The sequence below is a fragment of the Fukomys damarensis genome, unplaced genomic scaffold, assembly GCF_012274545.1.
Source record: "Fukomys damarensis isolate Sample0158 unplaced genomic scaffold, DMR_v1.0_HiC HiC_scaffold_29, whole genome shotgun sequence".
In the NCBI taxonomy this organism is placed as follows: Eukaryota; Metazoa; Chordata; class Mammalia; order Rodentia; family Bathyergidae; genus Fukomys; species Fukomys damarensis.
This window is the reverse complement of record NW_022900941.1, coordinates 2,927,628-2,952,538: the sequence shown is the minus strand read 5'-3', so window position 1 is coordinate 2,952,538 and position 24,911 is coordinate 2,927,628. Positions and strand designations below refer to the sequence as shown.

The 24,911-nt window shown below is 58.5% G+C and overlaps 1 protein-coding gene across 15 annotated transcripts in view; it reads right to left on the bottom strand.

Annotated features, from left to right (window-relative positions):
• Bin1 (bridging integrator 1) overlaps window positions 1–24,911 on the bottom strand; it is a 58,098-nt gene that overhangs the window by 22,249 nt on the left and 10,938 nt on the right. For 13 of the 15 annotated variants that reach the window (XR_004514727.1, XM_033757235.1, XM_033757237.1 and 10 more), the window contains exons 1-2: window positions 4,979–5,143; window positions 1,578–1,658 (exon numbers count right to left, since the gene is read on the bottom strand). Coding sequence is in view for 14 of the 15 variants with exons in the window: in XM_033757235.1 (XP_033613126.1) it covers window positions 1,578–1,658; window positions 4,979–5,128 (231 nt within the window). In the remaining variant the exon portion in view is untranslated. Of the gene's footprint in view, window positions 1–1,577; window positions 1,659–4,978; window positions 5,144–5,342; window positions 5,530–24,911 lie in introns of those variants that run through there. The other 2 variants (XM_019209515.2, XM_010637674.3) reach the window with 2 other exon arrangements.

Below are 24,911 nucleotides of genomic sequence, written 5' to 3'. Positions count from 1 at the left end.
ACATTTTTATAGATGAAGAAACTAAGGCAGTAAATTTCCCATTATGGGCCTACCTGGACCTTGAAAAACCTCCCATCACTGGCTGGAGGGACAAGCAGCTGTGAGAGCTCCCACCTCGGAGAGCCTCGTGGGCTGAACTTCTCTGGCAGGCCAGTGTAGCTTCGCCCTCCAGCCTTTCCCATATGCTCTCAGCCTTCTCTCAGAATGCTCCTGACCATCTCCCAGAATAGCGCCAACACTTTCCCAGCATGCTCCCTGTCTCTCTCCCAGCGTGCTCCCTGACCCCCTCCCATCGTGCTCCCTGACCCCCTCCCAGCGTGCTCCCTGACCCCCTCCCATCGTGCTCCCTGACCCCCTCCCAGCGTGCTCCCTGACCCTCTCTCATCATGCTCCCAGCCTTCTCCCAACTGCTCTCCTGTCCCTCCCAGTTGGTCACTGGCACTCCCAACTGCTCCCAGCCCTAGCCAATGAGTGTCTGAGCTCTACAAAGGATACCCCTAGGTTACACTCCAGCTACAGAGGTTTTTGGTAGGCATCTTCAGTGCTTTCCAAGGCTTCAGACACAGACAGAGAGTACTGAGAGGCCTGGATCCCCATGCTGGCCCATTACGGGGCCCATCATTCCCCATTTCTAGCAGAGCTTAGCCTTTGACCTTCCCGTGCCCAGTCTCATTCCTGTGGCTTCCCTCTCTGGCCACCACACCCATCTGTCACTCACTTACGGCTGACTGGCAATGCCATGGAACCACGACCCAGCATCCCTCCTTTCCTGCTCCCCTACCCTCCCCAGGGAGAGAGACAACAGAGTCATCTCAGTCCCCCTACCATCTGCAGATACAGCCACAGAAATGGCTTGCTCTGGCCTCTCTGGAGGAAAGTTTCCGGGGCAGGCGAGTAAGGGTAATCAAGGTTTTCCCACCAGTAGGTAAGTTCTTCCTTGCACCTAACCACTTCCCCCAGGCAGCCAGTGTAATTAGGCCCCTTCCTGTCCCTAACCCCTAGCCTAGAAAAGGTTTTGGTAAGGATGCTTTAGGGGTCCCCTCCTGGCTTTGGAGCTAGACCAGTATAAATCTAAATCCACTTCCAAAGCTGGATAAACTTGGGTGAATCACCTCACTTCTCTGAGCCCCAGCTGCTTCATCTACAAACGGGGAACAATGGTTCTGGGTTGTTTAGAGGTATTCACAGCCAACTACAAAGGCTCAGCCTAGAGCCTGCCACATAGGCAGGTACCAGTCATGCTCCAAGATGTCCGAAGCAAATCCAGCCTGCTGTGCCCCACACTGAGCCCCGCAGAGGCCACGCTGCTAACAAGAAACCCACAGCCCCCACTCGCCTTGGCGTGAAGCCCTTTCAGAGTCTGACCACATCTGCTGCCTTCTCCCACCAGCCCCTCCCACGCCCCAACACTCTTTCTGGGTCTTACCAAGAGTGCCGGGCCCTCTTCCTTCCTGCTCAGGGCCAGTCTTCCGTGACCTCACCAGCTCACCCTCCGAGCTTGCCTACTCCACAACTCACCTCTTGCCATTTTCCTCCTTTCCCACGAGCACCCCAAGGCCAAGGGCCACCGCACTCACCAGCTGCTTGTTGAAATTCTGGACACACTGCTCGAATTGCTCGTCTTTTGTCTCATCCGCCTTCCCCAGTTTCTGGAGGACCTGCCGAGGCGCAGAGAAAATGGAACGGTGTTACCCTGAGAAGCAGAGTGGCCGAAGCAAGTGTTCCTGATCACCGAGGCCACAGTCTGGGCTCTGGGACCACCAGGTCTCCTGCCGCTGCAGCCCCCAAAGCCACAGTGTTGAGAGGTGGGGCCCCATGGAAAGTGACCAGATCATGAGGGCAGAGCCCTATGGACTGTAGTTATCTTCAGCGTGGTTTTTTGTCCCTGAATATCCACAGGAGAAGATGAGTTCCAGGACCCCACCTAATCCTAAAACCCACAGGTGCTGAAGCCCCTTCTATATAATGGTGCAGTACAGAACCAAGGCACCTCCTCTCACAGACTTCAAATCTCTAGGCTCCTCGGAGCACACGGTACAGTGGAAATGCCAGGTACACAGCTGTACTGTATGTTGTTTGGAGAATAATGACAAGAAAAAGGCCCACACATTTAGTGCCGACACAAGCACTACAGGTTTAACTACGTAGCACAAGATCGAGACACAAGACGTGAGCAGAACAGCACTCAAAGCAGTGCTGGACAGAAACGGAGCTCCAAAGCATGGAGGCGATGGCCAGGTGTGTCTGCACCTGCCAGCACTGGGTGGATTTGGTGTAATACTCATGCACAGCAAAGTCAAGGTTTCCTTTTAACTTTTTGAAGTCAGTTTTCCCCCAAATCCTTCCAAGGCTGGCTGGATCCATGGATGTAGAACCCGCACACCAAGGTCTGGCTCTCTCGGATTCTGTCCACTGCACTCTCCCCACGTGCTGCCTTCTGCCACCTATGGCTCTTAAGAAGGCCGTACCAGGTATGGCCCTTGTCCTGGGACTTCCCAGCATCCAGAACCGTGGGAAATAAGTTTCTTTTCTTTATAAACTTCCCCAAATGGAGTATTAATTTTTTTTAGTTTATATTTTTTCCATTGCATATACATACCATCTTTTCTTTATCAACTCGTCTATTGATGGACCCTTAGGCTGATTCTATTACCTGGCTATTGAGAATAATGCCTGATAAACGCAGGTATGCAGGTATCTCCGCTGTATGCTACACCCGACTCTTTCAGGCACATACCAAAGAGTGGCACAGCAAGATGACACGGTTATTTACTTTCAGTTCCTCGAGGAACCTCCACACTGATTTCCCACTGGTTACACCTTCCTAACAGTGGCGTGGAGGAGTTCCTTTTCTCCACATGCTCATCAATCTGCATTTGCTATTTCTTGATCACAGCCTTCCAGCCGGGGCCAGATGCAAGCAACAAAGTTTCAATTTTCATTTCCCTACTGGCTAAAGATTTGGAGCTTTTTCCACATCTTTATTAGCCATTTGTACTTCTGCGATAGCAGCACAAAACAGAGAAGACAGCAGGACAAGGCCTCAGGGTGAGGCCTCTCCACTCGAGGCTCAGCCACTGCCCATGAGCAGGGCCCCAGGACTGGCCATAGCAATGAAACGAGGCGGAGCTTCCGACAGCATGAGGGACCAGGTGCCCCCGGGTACTGCGCTGAGAGAAGCCCAGTCATCACAGACCCAAGGGGGTCGAGAGTGACAGGTGGCAGATCTGGCCAGGGTCACTTGAAGCTGGCCCCAACGTGACGGGTCTGTCAGATGTGTGCTGCTCCAGTCCCCAGCTCCCTCCTCACTGCCTCACCCTTACCATCACGCACACTCACACATACACACATGTACTCATAGACACACACACTTGTGACCCCTAACTGGAAACCTCAGAGGGAAACCCAAGGCCAGAAGAGGGAAAGACACAAAAAGAACTGGACCAAGGGGCTCAGAGGGCCTGGCCAACAGGTCCTCCTGACCTTCCTCCCTGGCCCTGCGCCTTCCAACCCCAGAGCTCTGTGAGGGAGACAGCAGTGGGTAAATGGCAAAGAGAGACGGATCCCTGCAGGCCAGCGGGCCCTTGGACAAGCCTTCCCTTTGAAGACCCCAAGCTGTGCCACACTGCTGGGGATGCCAACCCTGACCACCCAGTGCCCAGGCCAGAGCCAGGCCCAGATGCTACCCACTGCCTGCTGCCCCTTCCTGCTCTTTTCTGGGCAGGAGCTCTTCCTGGGCCCAGGAGCCATGACGAAGCCAGCTGCCCTGGCCATCTGTCACGAGTGCCTGCCCTGGGCTCAGCCCCATCCTGGAGTTGACAGCCTGGGTACGCAGGACCTGTCTCCAAGGAGTGATTGGTATGGCTGTTAGAGGGGCACACACCCAGGGCAGAGATGGGGACAAATGCCCACCACCTTGCTCGACGCCAACTTCCTACTGCCACTGTCCACAGCAGGACACCGCCGGGCCCCAGCAGCTGGGGAGGGGCCACCACCCAAATGTTTCGCCACACCAGTTCTATCCCCAGCCTGGAACCGGGGCACAAGGCTGTTCTCCGCACCCCCACCAGCACCTGCACCAGGAGACGCATGAACACACACGTGTACGGCCTCTCTGCTTGCTGAGAGGGTCCACCGGTCCCACCCACTGTACAAACAGCGAGAAGGTTCCCCTGTGCTGAGCTTGCAGATGCACCTCTGGGGGACTGGGGTGTCCGGGGAACAGCTGAGCTAGGCTGTGAAGGAGTTGCGGGAAGAGGATGGCATAGAAGAAGGCCTGGGTCTGCACTCTGTACCGGGATCCACACGGACGGGAGACCGGAGGAAGCCCGGCCCAGGGACATCACTCACACTCATCACACACTTACCACACAAACAGCAGCCTTTGATCAGGTGACAGAAAGGGCTCCTGGGCCAGCCACACCTGGCAAGAGCACAGGAGGCCCGGGCAGCAGGGCAGGGGTGCCTCTGGGCAGTGGAGGAGGCCTTATCAGGGCCACTGTGTCGCCTCTGTCAGCACTTCCTCGCCTCAGTCCTCAGCCTGAGGCCACAAAAGAGGAGCTGAAGTGCAGACAGGGCTGCCCACGTGGCCCCGGAACCCCCTCACAAACATCTGTGTGGCTGCAGCAGGAAACAGCTCAGGTTCCCCAGAGAGACTGAGAGGCTCACAGTCACAGCACAGTGCCTCTGAGGCCAGGCCCACAGGATTCGGCAAGGGTCCGGAGAGCAACAGGGGAGGGAGGAGGCCTCCGTTCAGTCCTGCGGCCTTGCCACACCCAGGTCATGGACAGAGGCCGGGGCCATTCTGCTTCCACTGATACGGCCGGGAGCAGCATGCCGCGTACACTAGGTGGGTCCATGCAGAGCCACCAAACCCAGAGGAAAGCGACGGCCCTGCCCCTCCAGACACTTCATCATCTGCTGTGTCCCCCACCCTACACTCACTCAGGACGCCCGGCGCGCCCTCTTCACAAGGTACCTGTCCTCCCCTGCACACGACAGCAGCAGGTGGATCCGCACAAACCACGACACACAGTGTGAGGCCAAGAGCAGGTCTGAGCGGCCTCACTAGGCTGAGCCCTGCGAAGCTAAGCCCTCCTGGGGGTGCCCAGCCTTCCTGGGCCCCCATGCTGAATGGCACAGCCCTGGGAAGGGGCAGGGACTTTCCATCATCCTGGGCCAATGAGAAGAGCCAAACCCAGAGGCCAGGAGAGGAGCCCAAGAGACACAGGGTCAGGGCCACTTTCCAGGTTCTCTGCCAGTCAGGGTGTGCCTTGGGTCATCTCCTGCAGGGCCTGCCGCCTGTGCCTCACTCAATGTTCCCGACGCGCGCGCACACTCACCGCCCTGCTGCTGAGACTGCCAGAAAGGCGTGTGGTCTTCACCTTCCTCATCTCCCCCCGGCACCTGTCCAGCTGCAGCCTCAGGGAGACCCCATCAGAGTGAGCCAGGCCCAGGCACAAGGCGTCTCCCCGAACGCCTTCCTCCCGGCAGAGCTTGTGGTTGGGGACCACAGCGACAGGATGCACACCCTTTCGGCTTCACGGCTTCACAAGACTCCCCAGGCAGGCCGGCCGCAGTGAGACACCCACTCTGGGCCCACTTCACAGCGAACACGAGGAGAGGAGCCCAGAATCGGGCCAAAAGCGAGTCTGCCTAAGGGCTCGGGACCCTACCCCACCCCCCGGGGCCTGGGGTTTTTCTCCCCACCTCCTTCACCGCCTGGCCCCGCCCCACTCCCACCCCCATCCTGTCCCACAGGAACCACAGCTGACAGCACAGGGTCCTTTGGCCCCTTGCTCAGGGGACTGCCCAGGAGGCACAGGAGACAGGGGGTGAGCTGCGGGTCTCACGCCCCTAGGCTGTGAGTCTGCAGCTGGAGACCCAGAGACTTCAGAAGGCCATGCGCACCCAGACCAGAGCCTGTGTGGGTGGGCAGAAGTAGGAGCCCAAGCCAGTGGGATGAGTCCTGCCTCTCTTCCGCTCCAGCAGCCGCTCACTGTCAGGGCCAGACAGACTGGGGCCCCAGTGGTGCAAGTGAGCAGGGGACTCCTGCGTCCCCGTGGGAGAGGTGGCCTGTCCTGAGAACAGCCCCACAGGTCCTCACTGTCACGGGGCTCCTCAGCCTCCAAGGCCCTGAGCGTCCGCCTCTCACACAAACTGCTCCGGGCCCCAGGCCTTCCGAAGCCCTCTCCTGGCTGCTGCTGGCTCCTCTCTGCCCTGGGGGAAAGTCGCTCTCTCACCCCTTTGACCCCTGTGCACAGGCGTGGCCTGTGCCTATTGCCAGATAGGGCGTCTGAGTGACCTGCAGGAATCCAGGCGCCAGCATACCCAGGAGGAGGGCAAAGAAGCTGAAGAGTTACAAAGCCACCATCGTCCCCTCCCAACTTCTTATTTGGAAAATACACACTTCACAAAAAGTTGAAAAGAACAGTACAATAACCCTCCATGCACCTTTCTGCTGGACTCTCTAACCAACACCCACCACTTGGCCACACCTGCTTTCACCTCTCTCCGTACAGAGTTGGGTCCATTTGTTGTGCATCTGCCAGAGAGTAAGCTGCAGGGCTGACCTCCACCCCAAACACTCAGACCCTAAATCCTTTAGCATAGTTCCTGAGAAGAGCATTCTGCTCAATACCACTGACATCACAAACATGACCAACACATTTAATATACATTTTGTATTTTCTAATACAGTCTATATTCAAATAGCCCTAGTTTATCCCCCAAAATGTCCCTTGTGTTTGGATAGTTTGTTTTTCTACATGGAACCTAAGTAAGGTTCACGTGTTGCTTTTGATTGTCACTTTTCTTGGCTCTAATCCAGATATTCACACACACACACACACACACACACACACACACACACACACACCTGTTATTTATTTTCTGAACTTATTACACTGACATCTTCGAAAATAGTACGAACCAGTCACTTGGAAAATGCCCCTTCCTCAGAATCCATCTGATTATTTCCCCCAGATAAGCTGTGGTTAAGCACCATTTTGGCAAGGGCATTTCGGTGCTGACACCGAGTTTTTCCCGTATGCTTGCCCGCTCGGTCTAAGCCTTGTTTGTCAGACCTCCTGGAGACAAAGGTAACTTTCCTCTGGGTAACTGGTTACCTGCAGGATGATCAGTGCCACTGTGGGGTGCCCAACACCAACTTTGTGCCCAGGGCCTTTAGCACTCACCTCTGCTACTCAGAGTGGGGCCCAAACCAGCTTGGTCACAGTCTGCTGAGAGCCTGGTAAGATAAGGAAGTCTCCACCCCAGACCCGCCAGATCTGCTTCCTCTTTAACAAGCCTGGTATACGTGTATACATGCTGAAGTCTGAGGGACACCGTCACCTCTGCCAGCCCCGCTGCGGCCTGGCCTCCCCAGCCCCAACATTCCATAAAGAAGAGTTTCTTCATCTCGTCTTTGCAGATAGGGTAGTAAGGTAGTGGATTGACTAATGGGCAACTTGTAATGCTCAGGTGAACTGAATCAGCATGGTCTGGGCGTGGAGGATCCCCCTGAAGATTGTTACCAAGAGCCACAAAAAGAAAACAGGAGGGGAAGATCTTAGCCTGTCTGTTTTCTAGGAAAATCTTGCTCTGGATGGTTTTCCTGATGCAAACTAGGCTGCTCTTGGAGGAGGAGGAGCTCGGGACCTCGGAAGAGCTCTGACCTTTACCATGAGCGTCACTTCCTGGCTCCGAAGTGGATCCCTCAGCCTGGTGGCACAGGTCCTTCATCACACGAGTATCGATTTTCTGGCTTCCACCCCTGCCCTTGGGCCTTCCAGGTGCGGATCCTCAGCATGGGCGAGCATGAGGCATCACCATACTCTAGGCCACTGGCCGGACTCGAGGAGGACACTGCCTGGGACTCTAAGCCTTTAGCTGGACTTGTGTGGGGAACTGCTGGGATCCAGGCCCTCAGTTGAACGTTTTGGGCTTCTACTGTGCGGTTAATCTCTTGCACTCCTTTGTATTTGACTCTGGTTAATCAACATAAAATAACCTAATAAATTATGTGTCCTGTATTTCATGTATCCCCTCGCCCAATCCTGCTGACCACAACACAAGTCTGAACTCGTGCTTTCATTTTCTACTCATTGTGTCATAAATCCACCCCATCATTGCTTTTTTGCGGCTCAAATGTCCCAAATGTGGCTAGTGGGGGCCTTCCCCGATCTTTGTGCACTCACTTCCTTGCCAGTCCCACAAGACGTGTCCGGCTCAGCCTGTGGCCACCCGTCTCAGCCCCAGAATCCGGCAGAGCTGGGCCAGTGATGAGAAAGAAGCCCCAACTCCCTTCAGCGGGGGGTGAACTCCTCACTGTGGGCACGGCGTCTTCTCACCCACGGTGCCTTCAGCTGCCCTCACTTTGGCAACAGGAAAGAAAGGCAAAGACACTGAAGGATCTGGCCTCCTTGCTGAGCACAGCAGAGCCCCACCCAGATCTGTCAGCCATGGGAGGGGAGCAGACCACGGGCCCCAGCACCCACACCTGTGCCCATCACCATCCCTGCACCAAGGCCACAGGCTGCAACTACACGTGGCGGGCTCCAGGGGAGGACGGGCCCCTCCAGCAGGAGGCTTCAGCTCAGCCAGACACCTCCTGGGCTTTGCCACCATCTGCACCTCTTCCAGCCAGAGCCTCCGTCCTTCCCTCTGCTTGCAGTAACAAGTGGGCATGCGGCAGCCCCACTGTGTGAAGGAGGGGACAGGGCTGGGACCAGGCCTTCTTCAGGCAGCTTCCATTCTGCATCCAGCCCAGGCCGGCTCTGCCTCTCTCCCCCAGGGCAAGCGAACGCACACAGAAAGGGTCAGCGGCTCTGCCCTTCAGCCAGGGGCTGGGTGGCTCTCCGGGTGGTGGTCTAAGCCTAGAAGGCAGAGCCAGGGCTGCCACTGTGCCGTGGGGAGAAAGGGAGGGTGAACAAGGGCAGACAGCGAGAGGGCCAGCTCCCTGGTCACGGCGGGAGAGGTGGCCCAAGTTCCTGCCCAGAAGCAGAGCCCACGGTGCTGGGAGTCAGTCCCAGGAAGCAAGACTGGCACACACACAGAGAAGAGACACAGCCAATAAAACCCCTCAGCTTTCATGTGGTGCGGGGCTGGCCACCCATCGGGCCTGGCTTCCGCCTTCCAGAGGCACTGGGACTTTTTAAGGAAGCCCTTGGCAAGAGCCAGGAACAGTGTTCCATCCCCCGGAGGCAAGGACACTCCACAGCCCTCTGGACCACTGGGCTGTGCACACCAGGCACAAGCCAAGCCCCGGATGTGAGGTGACACACACACACCCTCCACAGCAGGGGCCCTAGGGATTCTCTAGTCTCTCTGCACACAGCAGGACACAGCAGGATGGTGGCAGGAACCAAGAAGAAACCGTAGAGGCAGCCAAGAGGCGAAAGGGAAAGAGCGGACCGGGACCAACCATGAGGAAACAGAGCAAGACAGAACCACAGGAAGGGAGAGCAACAGGGAGCCGGGGCAGGGTGGGGGTCAGAACCTTGGGGGATCCTCCCTTACCCAACTCACACCGGGGGCCACCCCAAGAGAAGCACCCAGAGCCTGCCTCAGTCCCCTCCACCGGCTGGCTGGCTCTGGGATCCCAGCCTCAGGCCCTGTTTCCCCAGGCTGGCTGGGAGGTGGCTGCAGGACACCCCGGTCTGGGGACAAGCCATCATCCAAATGCCTTCCCCCCGGCAGGGCTGTGAGCCCAGATCACACTCTAGAGGGGCCGTCAGGGTCCACCTCCCAGCCACACCAGCCCAGGGCATGGATCCCAACTGAGGACCCCGCCTCCCTACGAGCTCCACAGGACCCACCTCAAGGGGAGTCCCCCGCCCTTGACAGCCTTCCAGCCGGGCTCAGCTCCGAGTCACCCTGAGGTGGTCACTGTTGGCTCCTTCTACAGATAAAGAAACAGCCCCAGGGACTGCACTCAGCAAACAAGCACCAGAACCAAGTCCCCAAACCTGTTCCATTCCAAAGCCCAGACTCCACTTTGACTCTCAAGCTGCACGCACAGACACCAGGGAATAGCAGACAGGGCACGTGGGGTCTACTGCCCAAGATTCACACTCGTCTTGCTGCATTCCAAGCATTTAACTGGAAAAGAGACACTTCGGTGACATAACCAACATAGGCAGATTATGGATGAGGATGCACAATTCCCAAGGATGTTTGCAATGAAATACAACACCAGAAAAACAAATCCAGGCCAACTGAGCTGGGTGGCCCCTCCTGGGGAACCCTCCCGGCCACCCGCCACCCCACCACACGTGGAAGAGTCCTCAGGCACCAGCACCACAGGCTGTCACACTTTCCTGTGCTTCCCTGTCAGCAGGCTGCCTGAGGAAGCCGGTGGCCTCTGCCTCCTGACCATCTCCCTCAGGGGTCATTTCCCCTTTGCTGGATGAAAGGCGAGTGACAGTGAAAAGCAACACTGGGCTTTTTTTGACGTCCTCAGCTGACGGAATAAACCTGTGTCAGCCCCACAGCTGGAAACTCAAGGGGTGCTCAGAAAGCAAAGCACGGGTAGCCAGCTGCCCCCCTGCAGTGCCCGGCAGCTGAACCGCCCCCCAAGAAATGGGGGGTTGAGGGAAGGACAGGAAGGAGAAATCAGACGAGCTACAGGGTCTCCCCACTCACAACCCACCTCTCAGCAGGAAGCCTGGAATTCCAGGCAAGGCAGCAGATAAGCAAGCCTTGGTGGGGCTACCTGGACTCCACAGGAAGCCGGGGTGGGCTGGGGAGGCCCACACAGGACACAGCAGGACCACCGGAGTCAGCCCTGGGCAGCGGCAGGGGTGCGCCTGGGGGGCGGAGCATGGCTGCCCCACCAAGGCCGGGAGGTGATGGAAGCCGAGGGCCTTCAAAGTCCTGAGGAGAGGGAGGAGGGCCACACCGAGGGAGCCGCAGCCCTGCGGCCACAGTTTACACACAGCCGAGTGCTCCCAGACCCTTGGCTCTCCTGCGCCACCTCTCCCTGGGGGCAGACGCCTCTCGGAAGGAGGAGCACCAGGTCTGGGGGGAGTGCGGCTCTCATCTGATTTCAGCCCAGCAACCCCTCAACAGCGAGGGCCTTGGCTGGAACTGAGAATGTGCCCTGTGGGCCGCAGTCTGCCCGGCCCTGTTCTGCAGGGAAGAGGGAATGCCTCTGCCCAGAAGCTGGGCTCTAAGGCTCCTTCAGGAGGATGCACAGCTCTGAACAAAAATCCAGAAAGAAAGGGAGAGAGTGGGCATAGCTGGGGAGGGAGATGCGGAGAAGCAGCATCTGGGCAGACGCCTGAGGGATACATGGAATGTTGGAGGAAGCACCTCAGGAAGAGGGCACAAAGCAAGTGAAAAGGCCCTGAGGTAGGTATAGACTAGTGGTGCCCATGGATAAGTGAGACAAGCACAGCTGAAGAGAGAGTGAGAGCACGGGGACAGGATTAGGAGGCCCCAAAACACCAGATGCCAGGTTTTGTGCTGACCCCTTGGTGTGATTCGTTAACCCCCTTGATAACCTCATGAGAGAAAACCATTATACCCCCACATTGCAGATAAGGACACTGAGGCCTTGCTTTTAAAGGTCCCCGGGGCCACACAGCAAAGCCAAAGGAGGCATCAGGAGCCCAACCCCAAGCCTGGTATCAGTGTCTCAACCCTTTACCCACTACACAAACTGCCACACGGCGGTCAGGGAAGGCACTGCTGGCTCCAGAAACCTAGCGTGAAGCAGGCATCCCGGGAGAGCTGGGAGCCAAGTCGCTGACTTCCGCTCTGCACGCTCTGGGTTGCTGTGTCGGACGCCTTTTCGAAGGTGACCTCTCCCTGTGCAGGTGAGAGGCAACAGTGGCCTCGGCACGGTCAGGAGACGGTGATAAGTGGCCACACAAACGACAGAAGCGTGAGCAAAGGAGGCGGGGAGTCTCACACACCGTGGGGCACATCAGGAGAAGGCCGGACACCTACTCCCCATCTTCGCCCCCCCATCCCTTCCCTGCCCAGCACAGGGCGGTGGGTGGCCAACCTGAGTGACTAGTCCGGGCGGCTGGCTGGGGACCCCTGGTGGTGGGAGGGTGGGGAGCAGGCAGCAGGCCCAGGTTCACAGCCCTGGAGAGTAACCTCACCCTTCTGCGCTGTTGTCTCTTCAATAAATTAAGCCAACACCTCCCACCCAGAGGGTTTATGTTCCCCACGCAGACACGAAAGCCTGACACAGATTGGGCACTGGTTCCCTTTCTATCCCATCCTCTCTTGACCTGGGATTTCCTCACTGGGCCCAAAAGTTTAGGCGGCCAACCCTGCCCAGGGCCCACCCTGTCTGCTCTCCAGCCCCTGCCGCCCAGAGCCCCTGCCTAGGACTCACAGGCTCACGCTCTACCTCCCTCAGGAAGCACAGACCACAAGCCACTCCACGACCCCTCTCGGACCAAGCACCCTTGGGCCCACAGCTCCACAGGGACCCTGGTCCTCTCTGATAATCGGCAGGCAGCAGATCCAACCAGCCCAGCCCCTTCCAGCAACACCAGCCATTAGGAGCCCGGCACCGCGACGCAGCGCCCCAACTGGGCCTCCCTATTCTGCCCTCGGTGCCAGGCCCAGAGGCTGGTGGCCAGTGCAGGCACACAGAGCGACCCCATGCCCCCTCTGCCCGGTGGGTGCGGCCCACAGAGGACATCATGTCTCCACAGGCTCGAGCCCCACCCTTGGCCACAGCCTCCACCCACCTGTCCGGAGCTGTCAGCAGCCCCACCTGTGCCCCCACATAGGCATGGGTGCTATTCTGGGCCCCGGCCTGGGCACTGGCCATAAACGAAGCCCTTCAGCTCCTCCAGTGCATCCGCCTGCTGCCCAACCCCGAGCTCCAGTGGGGAGCAGCCCAGCCGGGTGTGGGAACAGAAGGCCCAGGCGGGCAGGAAAGGGTCTCACCCATCTCCACCCTGTCAGGCCAAGCAAAGTCTGAGCTGGCTGTCTGAGGCACCCTTGCCCTCCTCGCCAGGAAATCCTCCCTCCAGCAATGCCAGGCCTCACCGGTGCTGCACCTCTTCCAAGCAGCCCCCTGACTCTGCCCAGGCCCAAGGACACTCACTTGTCCCTCCAGACACTCTGGCCCTTCTTCTGCACTCTGTTCCTGTCTGAGAAGCAGGACCTAGACTGCAATCAGTTACACACACAGGGATCAGAGTCCTCCGTCTCCACTCCTGTGATTAAATGATGCCGAGAGCTGCTTACCTCCGACACCCTGTCATTGTCTCGGATGGTACTACTATTTTCGTTATCCAAATGAGTGAATGTAGCCAGGCACAGTGGCACACACCGGTAATCCCAGCTACTTAGGCAGCTGAGGCTAGAAGATGGGAGTATTCAAGGCAACTGGGTTAGATTTCATCTCTAAAAAAGAAATGAAGCTCCCACCCCATTCTGCCCACCAAAACAAGGTGCAGCTGTGGAGAGGCCATGCTCACCCAGCTTCTGGTCACTCCAGGACCAGGTCTCCTGGCACTACACAGGCCTCCTGTCTCAGCCCTGGACTAGCCACAGAGCCCAGGACCATGAGGCACCATCTGGAGGTGTCCCCCACACCGAAGCAGCTCTGCCCATGCCACTTCCTCTGGCCTGACTGTGCCCCTGGCCCTGGCCCTGGCCCTGGTCCTGGTCCTGGCCCTGCCAGCTTGCTGCCCAGCCTAGAGACAGGACTGAGGATGCCCTGCACACCTTCTTCCTGGAGTCCCAGCCAGACTCAGCCTTCAGGGCCAGCCACCAAGAGAAGATGATGCAGAGGCAGCCAGAGAACTGACCAATCCGCACCCCTGAGCAGGTCACTGCCTCTGATGCAGGAAAGGTCCCTCCGCCCCTGACCCAGTCTCCCATTTGAGGAGGTTCCTGGGGTGTGAGCCCTGCCCCTTTACTAGATAATCCAGGCCTCCTCCAAAGGCTCCGGGAGAGCTGAGGCAGTGAACCCAGGGAGCCCACACACCGGGGAGAAGGCAGAAGCCCCCAGTACCCACTGGCAATACACGAAGCTTTCTGTGCCTGCTGCCCCGGGCTCATCCCGAACTGCCCCCTCCTCACAGGGCTCTCTTCCCCAGAAAATACACAGCACCCTGTGTGCTGGAGCAGCTCGCCCAACCTGCCAACCACAGGCAAGAGCAGACGAGGAAGGCAGGCTCTCTCTCCCCTCCCACACTTCAGCACCTGGGTCCCAAGCTGGGACTGGACCCCTGCACCACTGATGGGCCAGGGCCTGAACTCAGAATGGTGGCCCAAGAGGTCACACACAGAGGGCAGGGTGTGTCTGACACCCCCACCAGCCAGGGCTCCACCCCTGGTCCCAGTGCAGGCTGGATTCACAAGATGGTCCCTCGACCCTCAGGGTCCCGAGTGTAAAGTGGAGGCACCCACCCTCCCATCCGAGGCCTGGAATCCCAGTCCCACTGACTGTCTTAAGCCCCTGCACCTCCATGTTCAGGGGCTCCAGCTCAACCTCCCTGGTCCCCGCACGGAGGGCAGGGTGACCCTCAAGGGCTATGGCTCCTGTCCTCATGGCTGAGCCAGGTTCCCCAGCGCTGACGCAGCTTTCTCCACCAGGCCCTGACGCCCACACCCATCTCTCAGAAGCTTCAGCGGTCGACCCCAGGTGGCCTGGGATTGGCTCATGGGGTCCTCCAGGAGCAGGGCCGGCCCCAAGTCCTCAGGAGAGACCCCAGGCGCCTCCTGGCTGCAGCCTCCTGCAGGCCACTCAACCAGGAGGACAGGGCTAGGCCGGTCACCGGAGAGATGGTGACACTGCAACCTGCTGGGCCTGCTCCCAGGACCCTGCTCACTGAGTCCTTGAGGGAAGAGGGGACAGCAAAAACCCCTGTCATGGCTTAGCTTATACTTCAGAAAAAGAACAACGTTGGGGCCCTGTCCCGGGTTCAGCAAACGCAAATTCTGTGTCTCACTTCAGAACAAGGCTCAGCTCACATTCTGGCTATTTCATTGTCCTTAAGTCAGCTCCTGGGCCGCTGGCACTCCCCAGACTCCCCCAGTCCTTCCTCCATGGGAGGTGACAGGTAGCTTCTGATCTCCTCCTCTCCCCCAAACCTGCGGACTCAGGGGGCAGAATCAGGTCGGCTCTGCTCAGGCTGGGCCCTGGCCCCTAGAGGCCTCTTGAGTCCCCTGGGCACTAGGGTCCCCTGCACCTCACCTCCTACACAGAGTTCCTGGGTGTCCCCAGCACTGCAGAGCCCACCTCTGTAAGGTGCCCTCCTCCTCCTAACCCCACCCCCAGCACACACCAGCTGATCACTGACAAAGGCAGCCCACACGCTGACTTTCACGTGAAACACAGCAATACTCCATTTATTGCCGCCCCCACACCCACTACTAGGGTTGAACCCTGGGGCACTCCCCTCTTCCACTGAGCGACATCCGGAGTCCTTTTTATTCTGAGGCAGAATCTTGTTCTATTGCCTAGGCTGGCTTCAAAATTGCAATCCTCCTGCCTCAGCCTCCCATTCTGGCTTCTGTTTGCCCTTTAATAGTACCCTCTTTTTCATTCCTTGAATTCCCTGAATGGGGAGTTAGACAGCAGCACAAAGGCCAGCCTGGGGCTCAGTCTGTGGCCCAAGGAGGAGGAAATTCCAGGGTTCCCCTGAGCCTCAAAGTTCCTATCTGTCCGGTGGAACTATGCTTCAGTCGTGTCTGGGACAGAGGGCACAAAGAGAAAAAACGGGGGCAGCAAATGTGATGGTTCTAGGCAATCTACTAAGCTCAGTGAAGACACCACAACAGCCATGTCCTCCTGAACCACCCAGACCCAGCGGGACCCAGCAAGATCATGGCGGCTGCCATTACCCACCCCAGAAGGGAAGTCATCGGCAATGGAGACTGAGGCTCTGTGGCCATGCCAGGGTCGAACACAGGTCCGCTGCACTTTGGGCTTCTCCAGCGGATGGGTGGACAGAGGGGTGACTCACTCCGTGCCCCTCAGCTGGCCCCTTCCTGCTGCAGACCTCCCCCGCCAGCTGAGACCAACTCATTTGATCAAGGTGTAACTCAGGGGACTTTGACTCCCTGCTCAGGAAAGTGATGCCACCACCTCCCGATTTAGCTTTTCCAGTCTATACAGGGAAGAAAAAGAAAATGTAAAGGGCACTGCAGTTCTGCTACAAACACGAACACAAAAGCCACAGTGATGTGTGCCTGCGGGCTGCAGGGGCTTTCCCAAGGTCTCCCTGGGGACGACCTTTGCCCTCACCCAAGGCCCTGGGTGGAAAACTCTCCCCATCCACTCAGCACTGAGGAGGAAATGAGCTCAGACAGCAAGCGACTTCCAGGGCTGCACAGCGAATTCCCTCCTCTCTAGGAAAGTTAAAGCCTCTTCATTCTCCCAACACGCCCTGAATTTTCCTCCGCCCGTCTCTCTCGTTCACTCTCTTCTCCCTTTGGGTCTGGGATTCACATTAGCAGCCCCACCCACCCCATCAACATATCTGGCCCCAGTTTCCTAGGGGCTGGCTGACTTGGAGTAATGCATCTGATGCCAATCAGACCAGAGAAACAGGGGACCCACAGTTGACGGGTGGATGGGAACCAGGGGTCCCCCTTGACAGCTCTCTCTCGGCCCAGGACTCCCAGTGGCAGGTCGGGCCTCAGTGCTCAGAGGCTGGCCCTGGCTCGCCAAGGGCCCAGGCGTGTTGGCAAGAGTCCTAGGGAGGGGTGGAGCGGAGCAAAGGGTCCAAAGAAAGCAATCACAGCTGTTGGGGAAAAGGCTGAGCTAGCAAAGGCTCCCATGCCCCATCCCCCCTGGTCCCGAAGTCTCTCTCAGCAAAGTCCTCCAGCCCACGTGCCAGTGGAAGCCCCAACCCGCCTCACCAGCCACCGCTGCCCAGAGCCTCCGTCCACACCCAGACCGAGACTCCCTCACCACCCCTGCTTGCAGCCAGGGTCCTCACGGCTGGCAGGGCCACTCGGTCTCTTACGACCTTCCCCGCTCCCAGCAGGCGCAAAGGGGCACCCCATTCCCATCTGGGTCAGTGTCCAGCCCCTCTGTATGGGGTGCCAAGGAGGGGGAACAGACCCAGCCACCTGCTCTCCAGGCCCAGCGGAAGTACCCTACTTCCTGTCACCTGGGCCCTGAAGCAGGCCCCTGTCCTCCAGCCCCTTCAGAAGTCGGGGTCACCAGCCCTGACAGGTAGACTGCAGGGTCACAGCCTTTCCCCAAACCCCTGACCTTTCCTGGAAATGCCAGGATTCTCCGGGGAGTCAGGGCCTCCTCCCCCCCACCACCACCCAGAAAGCCAGAGGCTCCGGAGCCCCAGGACAGGAGGACAGAGAGCCTTCTGCTAAGCCTCAACTCGGAGCAAGAAGAAGGGTTCAGGCCATATCTGCAGAAGAAGCAGAGCCGCTGGCCCGGTCAACCTACCCACGCCACACTCATACTTCGCAGTCGTCGGAACGAGCTTCCGAATCCAGCTCCCCTGCCGCCACAAATGCGCCCCCCACAGGTGCCTCCCGGCCCAGGCCTCAGCTCAGCCCCACACCTCTGCAAGGCCCTCCTGCCGGCCAGTCCAGCGCACACACAGCACTAGTGCCCCGGGGCTCTCTGGGCCTGGCCTGGATGGCAGCGTGCATGAGGCCGGGAGCTCCCGGGCAGGGGTGGATTTCTCTCCTGAGCACCATCACTGACCCCTCACTTCCCAGCCAGAGGGACCAGGACACCAGGGAGGAGACAACAGGACAGGTGTGATGGGATGGGCCCAGCTGCAGCCTCCAGGTCTCCTTCAGTAGAAGATGCTGTAACACACAAAAAGAGGACCTTGTGGGGAGACAGCAGGGATCCCCTAACAAAGGCGCCCTGAGGCTCTGAGGACAGGAAGCCTCCCTAGGGCCGCCCACTCAGTCCCAGGAGGACCCAAGGCTCAGCCCCAAGGCACATGCCCTCCCTGCACAGTACACAGGAGCTCAAATGCCCACTCCCAGGGACACGTGGGACAGTCCTCAGCATCCGAGCCGTGTCCACAGGCTCCACACCCCTGCTGTGACCCCAATCCCACTGCATCTGCGCAGCACTCAGGATCTGGGTCAGGGAGTGGGGCGAAGGTGCCGGCGCAGGGCTCAGGCGAAGAGCTCAGCAGAGAGGCTAGGAATCCATCCGAGGCCTCGGGCTCCCTGACCCCAACAGTGAGGACTCAGGTCCAGCAAACCGCACCAACCACCCCCAGTCTGCACCTGGTACCACAGCCACTGATGAGCACCACTCTGCCAAAGACCAAGAAGGAGTCCTATTTGGCATCTAGCATGAAACCAGGAAAGACCCCCTGGGTCGGCCCTGGACAATCACGAGAACCTGGTTCCCAGCACAGGCAGGGCCCACCACACCCTGGGCAGCCAGCTCCCCGTGCCATCTGATCGGGGGGCAGGGGTCTGAGTCACCCCAGGCGCTAGAGGCGGGGTGGGATCACCACCCTCTAGTCTAACCCGCACTGAATCCCAAGTCACAGGATCCCTCCCCGGGCCCCCTGCACCCCGAAAGAAGCCCAGTCAGCCCCCCAGCCCCGGGCTATCTCAACCACAGCCAGCACTATCTCTCTACTGCCTGAAGCAGCCTTACAGTGCATCCCTGCGTGCAAGACACACAGCGAGCCTGGGCGTCTGCATCCTCAGACTCAACCAGCCTGGCATCAGAATATTCCAAAGCAATTACATCTGCACTGAACATACACAGACTGTTTCTCTTGTCATTATTTTCTGAACAATACGGTAGGTATCACAACTATTTACATCGAACTGCCACTGTTTTAGGCACCAGGTGCACAGAAGGCCGTAGGTGATAGGCAAGTATTTTACAGAAGGGACCTGAGCATTAGTATCTGTAAGATACCTGGAACCAATCACCCAGCAATGCTGAGGGACGAAGGCGTACTCAGAGCACCCACTGTGTGCCGGGCTGGCAGTGTGGATGGCACAGCGACCTCAGGAGCAGAGACGCACAGACCTGCTCCAGCCTGGGCTGCAGGGGCTCCCCACCCACCAGTGCTCCCTGGGTGCCTGCGCTTGGTCCCCAGCAGGGCTATTTTCTCCACAGGATTTTTTTAAATGACACAAATATGGTTATTTCATAAAAGAAACATTGTAGCAGCGGCCAAAACAAAAGAACACAGGGTGTAATTTCAGAATAAAGAGGGTTTCTTTAGATGGAATGAACCGCATATAGTTTTTATTATTTGAGAACACACACTTGCGTGCTCTACACACACACAGAGTTTTGTCTGTCCTCATTTTTGCATGCAGAAACCCATCTCTGCGCTAAGGTCTAGAAACCCTAGGCCTTCCCAGCAGCAGGAGCCCACCACACACTCTAAAGTGTACACCAGAGCCCAGGTAGGGTCCCCCAATCTTGTCTAAGAGTGGGCAGGCCTGGGAGTTAGACCTCCAGCTCATTTGCAGTCTCCAAAGCCTCTCGCTGGGCCGGACCCACTTACTCACCCCACAACAGTGTGGCCCAGACAGCCCCAAGGCCAGCCACACCGCTGGGCTGGGCCTCAGTTTCTCCCCTGGCTGAAAGTGTCTCCCTAATGTCCTCACCGTCCAGACTGGCGACAGCTGAGGCAGGTATGCTGATGTAACCCACCCCTTCTACTATCGGGTTAATATTTGAAAGAGCTTCTCTCGGGGCAAGAAGAGCCTGCCTTTCTCTTCTCCGTCCACAGCTCCGACGCTTGTCAGCCATGGCTCGCGCACAACACCGCGGCCTTGCAGGGAGGTGGCAGACGCCTGTGAGCCAGGCTTCCCACAGGCCGCGCCCCTCTCATGGCCAGAGCCCAGAGGAGCTGAACCCCGCCGTGGCTCCAGGACCCTGCCCTGACTGGCCGCTTTCCCACCTGCCTCCCTCCCATCCCCGCACCGACCCTGGGAACGGGTGTCATTACCCCTAATTCGGATGAGGAAAGCCAGGCTCGGAGAGGTGAGCATAACTGGTCCAGGCTAAGAACGCAGGGCAAGGACGCAGCCCCAGCTACAAAAGCTCAGGGACTGTATTCCTCCTCTACGCCCAAGTCTCTGGGGCGAAATCTGACAAGTGCCCGCCCCATCTCTGACATCATCGGCACCTTCCTCCTGGTCCTCCAGTCCCTCCTGCCTCCCCCGCCCACATCCTGGGCAGCAAGTCCCATCCACTTGGCCCTGCACAAACACCCACCCGAGTGGCACATCTGCCTGGGCCTTCTCTCCTTCCACAGTGTCAGGGTTAGTGTCCTTTTCTTTGCATTTTTAATCCCAAAAGGAGACTTGCCAAAGAGACAGCTTTAGAAAAACACAACACACCAGGCATCAGATAGGAAGCTTCCCACGGCCGCAGCCCACCCATCTCACTGTGTGTCCACGCCCACAGACACATCTGAAATCTCAGCACCAGCATGGTCTCAGACACCAGGCATGCTCCTGCTTTCCCACCCCTATAGCTACCCAACACAAGTCACTCGTACAGAGCCTGCCTCTCCGGCAAGGGTGGCAGCTCTGCCAGTCAACCCCTGGGTCCCCACAGCCTGCCACAGTGCCCAGCACATAGTAGGTGCTCAATGTGTGTGTGAATAAATGATTGTCTACTCAAACACCATCACCACTTTATCAGAGTTAAAAAATACAGAGAAGAGGAAAGGAAAAAACATACCCAAGGGTCACAGAATACATGCATGAGTTGAGATGCACTCTAAGTGGTCTGATTTTTGAGTCCATGCCGCAGACCACCCATACACACCACTCTCATGCACACTTGCGTACACACACCCACCCCACTCCGGGCCTAAGACAACATCCTAAGCCTTGAGCAGCTACGGGCTCAGCAGGAATTAGCTGTCTACAGAGGCCTGTAATGGGCTCCCATGGAGAGACTGGGAGAGGGACGGTGTGGGGTGGAGGGCTTCCAACAGGACTCAGCAGTGCCGGTCGCCCACAGAGGGGGTGTTCATGAGCATTTGCTGTGAACCACACACCTGTCAAGAGCTTTATTTTCGGCAGCATACACAGGAAGAGGAACAATCATCATTCTCAGTTTGTACACGAAGAAAGGGGGCCTGGGAATGTCTGGCCACTTGCCCAGTCCCAAAGCCAATGGGTCCCCCAAGCCCACGCCGTCTCCTTCATCCTCCACACGGTGTCTTGCTGGACAGAAGGCTCCACATGAGGCAGGGTGGGGGGGACACCTCGTGGCAAAAGCCCCAGGTTACAGCACACGAGGAACGTGTGGCACCCAGACTGCCCAGTCCAAAAGCAAAGGTGTGGTTAGGAGCCAGAAAGCACAAATAAGAAAACACCCCACAGGGCCATCTGTGAGGAAGCGGGGAGGAAGCAATCAGGCCCCACTCCTCTGAATCCTAGGGGTACAAAGGTTTCCCAGGATTCAAAGCTTGACCAGGTCCGGCCCAAACATCCCATTCAGCCGGCCTAGCTCTTCTGGGAGTGGGCATCCTCACCGTCCGCACTCCTCCACAGCCTGGCCTAGCCCCCTCTCCTTCCCAGCAATCCTCCCCTCAGCTGCCTCTACACAAAGCAGTCAGCCCGGCTCATGCCCTGCCTGGAGCCAGCAGACTGCATGGAGGCCCCAGGCCTGAGGAGTCTCAGGGAGGTCCGCAGGCCTCTCTCCCACCCTCCCCATGTCTCCTCATCCGAGCCAAATGCCCACAGAGGCCCCTGCACACCCAGGCTCCAAGCCCTCTCTCCTAGAGCCATGAACCATCGACTTAAATAACTGGGAAGCCAGTCCAAGGCTGGAAGGTAGGTGCGGCAGAGGCCTGGATAAACCTGAGGGAAGAGGCCCAAAGCAGGGAGAGGGAGAAGCAAGCAAAAGACAACTGCATTGGGGAGCAAGGAAAAGGCCTGAGATACTCAGGCAGAGATGCACACCAAGATGGGGAGACTGGCGTATGGGTGAAGGGAGCAGCTCCTCCGGGCTGGGGCCTGGGAAGGGTGAGAGGCTTGTGCAAAAGCAGCACCTTCGTGGGCTCCTAGCTTTGTAACACAGGCTGCCTGACCCATGCCCACCTGCTCCTCCCGCCCCTTGTGCACCCCATTTTCAGTGTAGTGTGGCTGCTCCTGAGGTTCCTTCAAGGATGGACCTAGCGCACAGGCCCAACTCTAGCTGTGAGGTTGCCATGCCTACCTCATGAGGAACCGTGGAGGAGAACATGGTGCCGTGCACAGCCGAGCGTCAGGGTCCTATAAATAACCACTGCTGCCCCTACCTTGAGGGAGCATCTGCTTGGCCTGGCAGCACTGTGTCCCCCTCCCAGCTGGTGCTCCCTGCTGTCCATCCTGCACCACTCCCGGCAGGCTCAGGGCTGTTCAGCCACAGGCGACAGGCGGAGTGCACACTCCCACCCCAGCAGGCCTTCCTCCCATGCCCATCACTGGCCCAGCTCCACCGGAACAAGCCCCAGCCTCCTCACGTACTCTCCACCAAGACTCCGGCCTGCAGACCTTCAGGGGCCAGCAGGCCAGATTCTACCCCCACCCCAGCTGTCCTTCTCCCCAGCCACTCCATCCCCCAAGGGGCAGCCCGCCAACCTCTAATCCTCAGTCATTTGACCCAGGCTCTACCCTAGATTGACTTTGCCCAGCCACCCTTCTGAGGCCCAAAAATGGACACAGTCATTTATAGAGGGTCCGACAAGCCAAATGCAATAGGAAGATGACCTCATGGCACCCACAGGCTGAGCTTCAGGCATGAACTCTGCACCCCTGGCACACTGGGGGTGTCTGGGCAGCGAAGAGTGGTGCGATGAGACCTTACAAGAATAAGCTCCACGCAGGACAGAGCCACATGCTCCCTGTGGGAGACAGCATCAGGGGGCTCAGCTCAGGACAAGGCACCTGGCTCGTATCCAGAAAGGATCTGACGAAGGAGAAAAGGCAGAGTGGTCACAACACACATCGGCCCACCTCTAAGCCCACGTCCAGGCTCTCAGCCAAGCCCCAAAGATGCTTCATTGGTTCACAAGTAGTCACTAAGCACCTACAGGGGCTAGAGGGGTGCCCAGAGCAGGTACGCGTACACACACAGGCACACACACACACACACACACACACGCACACGCACACGCACACGCACCTGCCAGACCACAACGGAGGCAGACTGAATCAGTGGGTGACAACCCCGACCCACGGAGGGGCGTGGAGGAGTCGGCCTGACAACTCCCACAGAGCCCCACAGAACAAAGGGCAGGCTGCCCTCGACCAGGAGGCTGTCACCTGCAGCCTTGGTGGATGTCTGCACTGAGAGGGGATGTAGAAGATCGGGGAGAAGAGGAGAGGATGAGCCGTGGGGGCCCTTCCACCATAGCTCCTGCTGTTTTTGGTCAGAAAATGCCCACCCATGACCACAGGGAAGAGTAGTTGCTCTCTTATCCACTGATTTGACCAAGGCAAGGTGGGCACAGTGATGGGGCTGCTTGTGCCACTCTAGAACTGAGCCCCCATAAGCAACGGGAGTTAGGTCCTGAACATCACCAGGAGGTGCTGAGGAAGCAGCCCAGTCGGCAGCACCCAGCCTGTGACAAATGCAGATTCTGCGTGGTAGATGGCACACAGAAGAGGCCGGCATGGGTTCAGGCTTGGGGCTTCCTGGGAGCAGGGACTTCCTGAAAGCAAGGCCTGCAGCCACTCAAGATGGGAGGCGATGGAAGGTTACTTTCAGAGACAGCCAGATGCCCAAAGTATGCTGCCTTGGCTTCCAGTGAGAGAGGGTCCCTAACTAGTACCCATGGGGCAGAGAGCAGCTGTGGCAATAAGCAACTGCAGGCCTGAGTTCGAGCAGGGCCGGCATTCATAGCCCACCAGCTGTAGGCCAACTGCCCATGGCCACAGAACAGAAGCCGGGGATACACGGCCACTCATAGGAAGGAGACATAACGCCTGCTGCCCCTAGAATAGTCAAGGATGCTGCTGCGGGGAGACGCCACCAGGGCAAAAGGAACACAGGAGGAGCAACGGGGAGGCAGGAAGAAATCAGGCCTGGCGTGGGGGTCGGGGTTGTCTCCGTGGCCCTACATTTCCTCTGCAGCGCCTCGGGAGCAGACTGCAGGCTCCAGCCCGGCGCTGCCTGCTCCAGGCACCTAGATGGATTACCCAGCCAAGGGGGAGGGAGGGAGAGCGAGCGTGGACGCATCTGCTGCTACCCTTCCGACGGGGCGATTGAAGTCTCCCCAGCCCCCAGCCAGCTATTGCTGGGACTCCACTCCCTCCTGCTGCTGGGGGAGGGGGCGGGTCTGGCCGGGCCCTGCGCTTGGCGGAGAGCTTTCACTCCACACACCCGCCTCCCTAGCCGGGAACACACGGATGAGCAGCAGGGCCACAGGAATCGCAGGGAAAGCACCCCCCCATCACGTGGCTGCATCCTTAGGGAGCCTGAGATCTCAGCTGCAAAAGTCGTTGTTTATAAACAGCCACAAAGCCAGCAGGGGAAGGCCGGCGTGTCCCCGGGTCCCCGCCCGGTCCCACCACAGGACACGGGGAGGACTACCCTAGCAGAAACACGGATTCTGCAATCTCAGATTTCAGAGTGGGAATCAGCAGGGGAAGTGGCGTCAGCAGCAGCTGGCGCGATCCAATCAATCAAGCAGAGACGGCTTGGGATAAAAAGCCGACGGGGCGAGGACCCCCGCCCCCAATCCCTGCATTTCCTGCACAGTCTGGGTGCCTGCGCCAGCCCGGAGTTACTCCCGGTTAGGAAGGGTCCGATTTCCTGCGGCGTCCCCCCACACCCCTGCTCTGGGCCCGTTCCCCACGCGGCCGGCTGCCTCCCCCTCCCCAGCTGCCGGAAACGCGCGGCCCCTGCTCGGCCGAGGGCACCTTCTCCTGGCTCGCGCAGCCTTCTGACGCCGCGGCGCCAAGCAGGAGCTCCCAGGCCGCGGGCACCTCTCGGGCCAGGAAACCCGATCCCCCCTTCG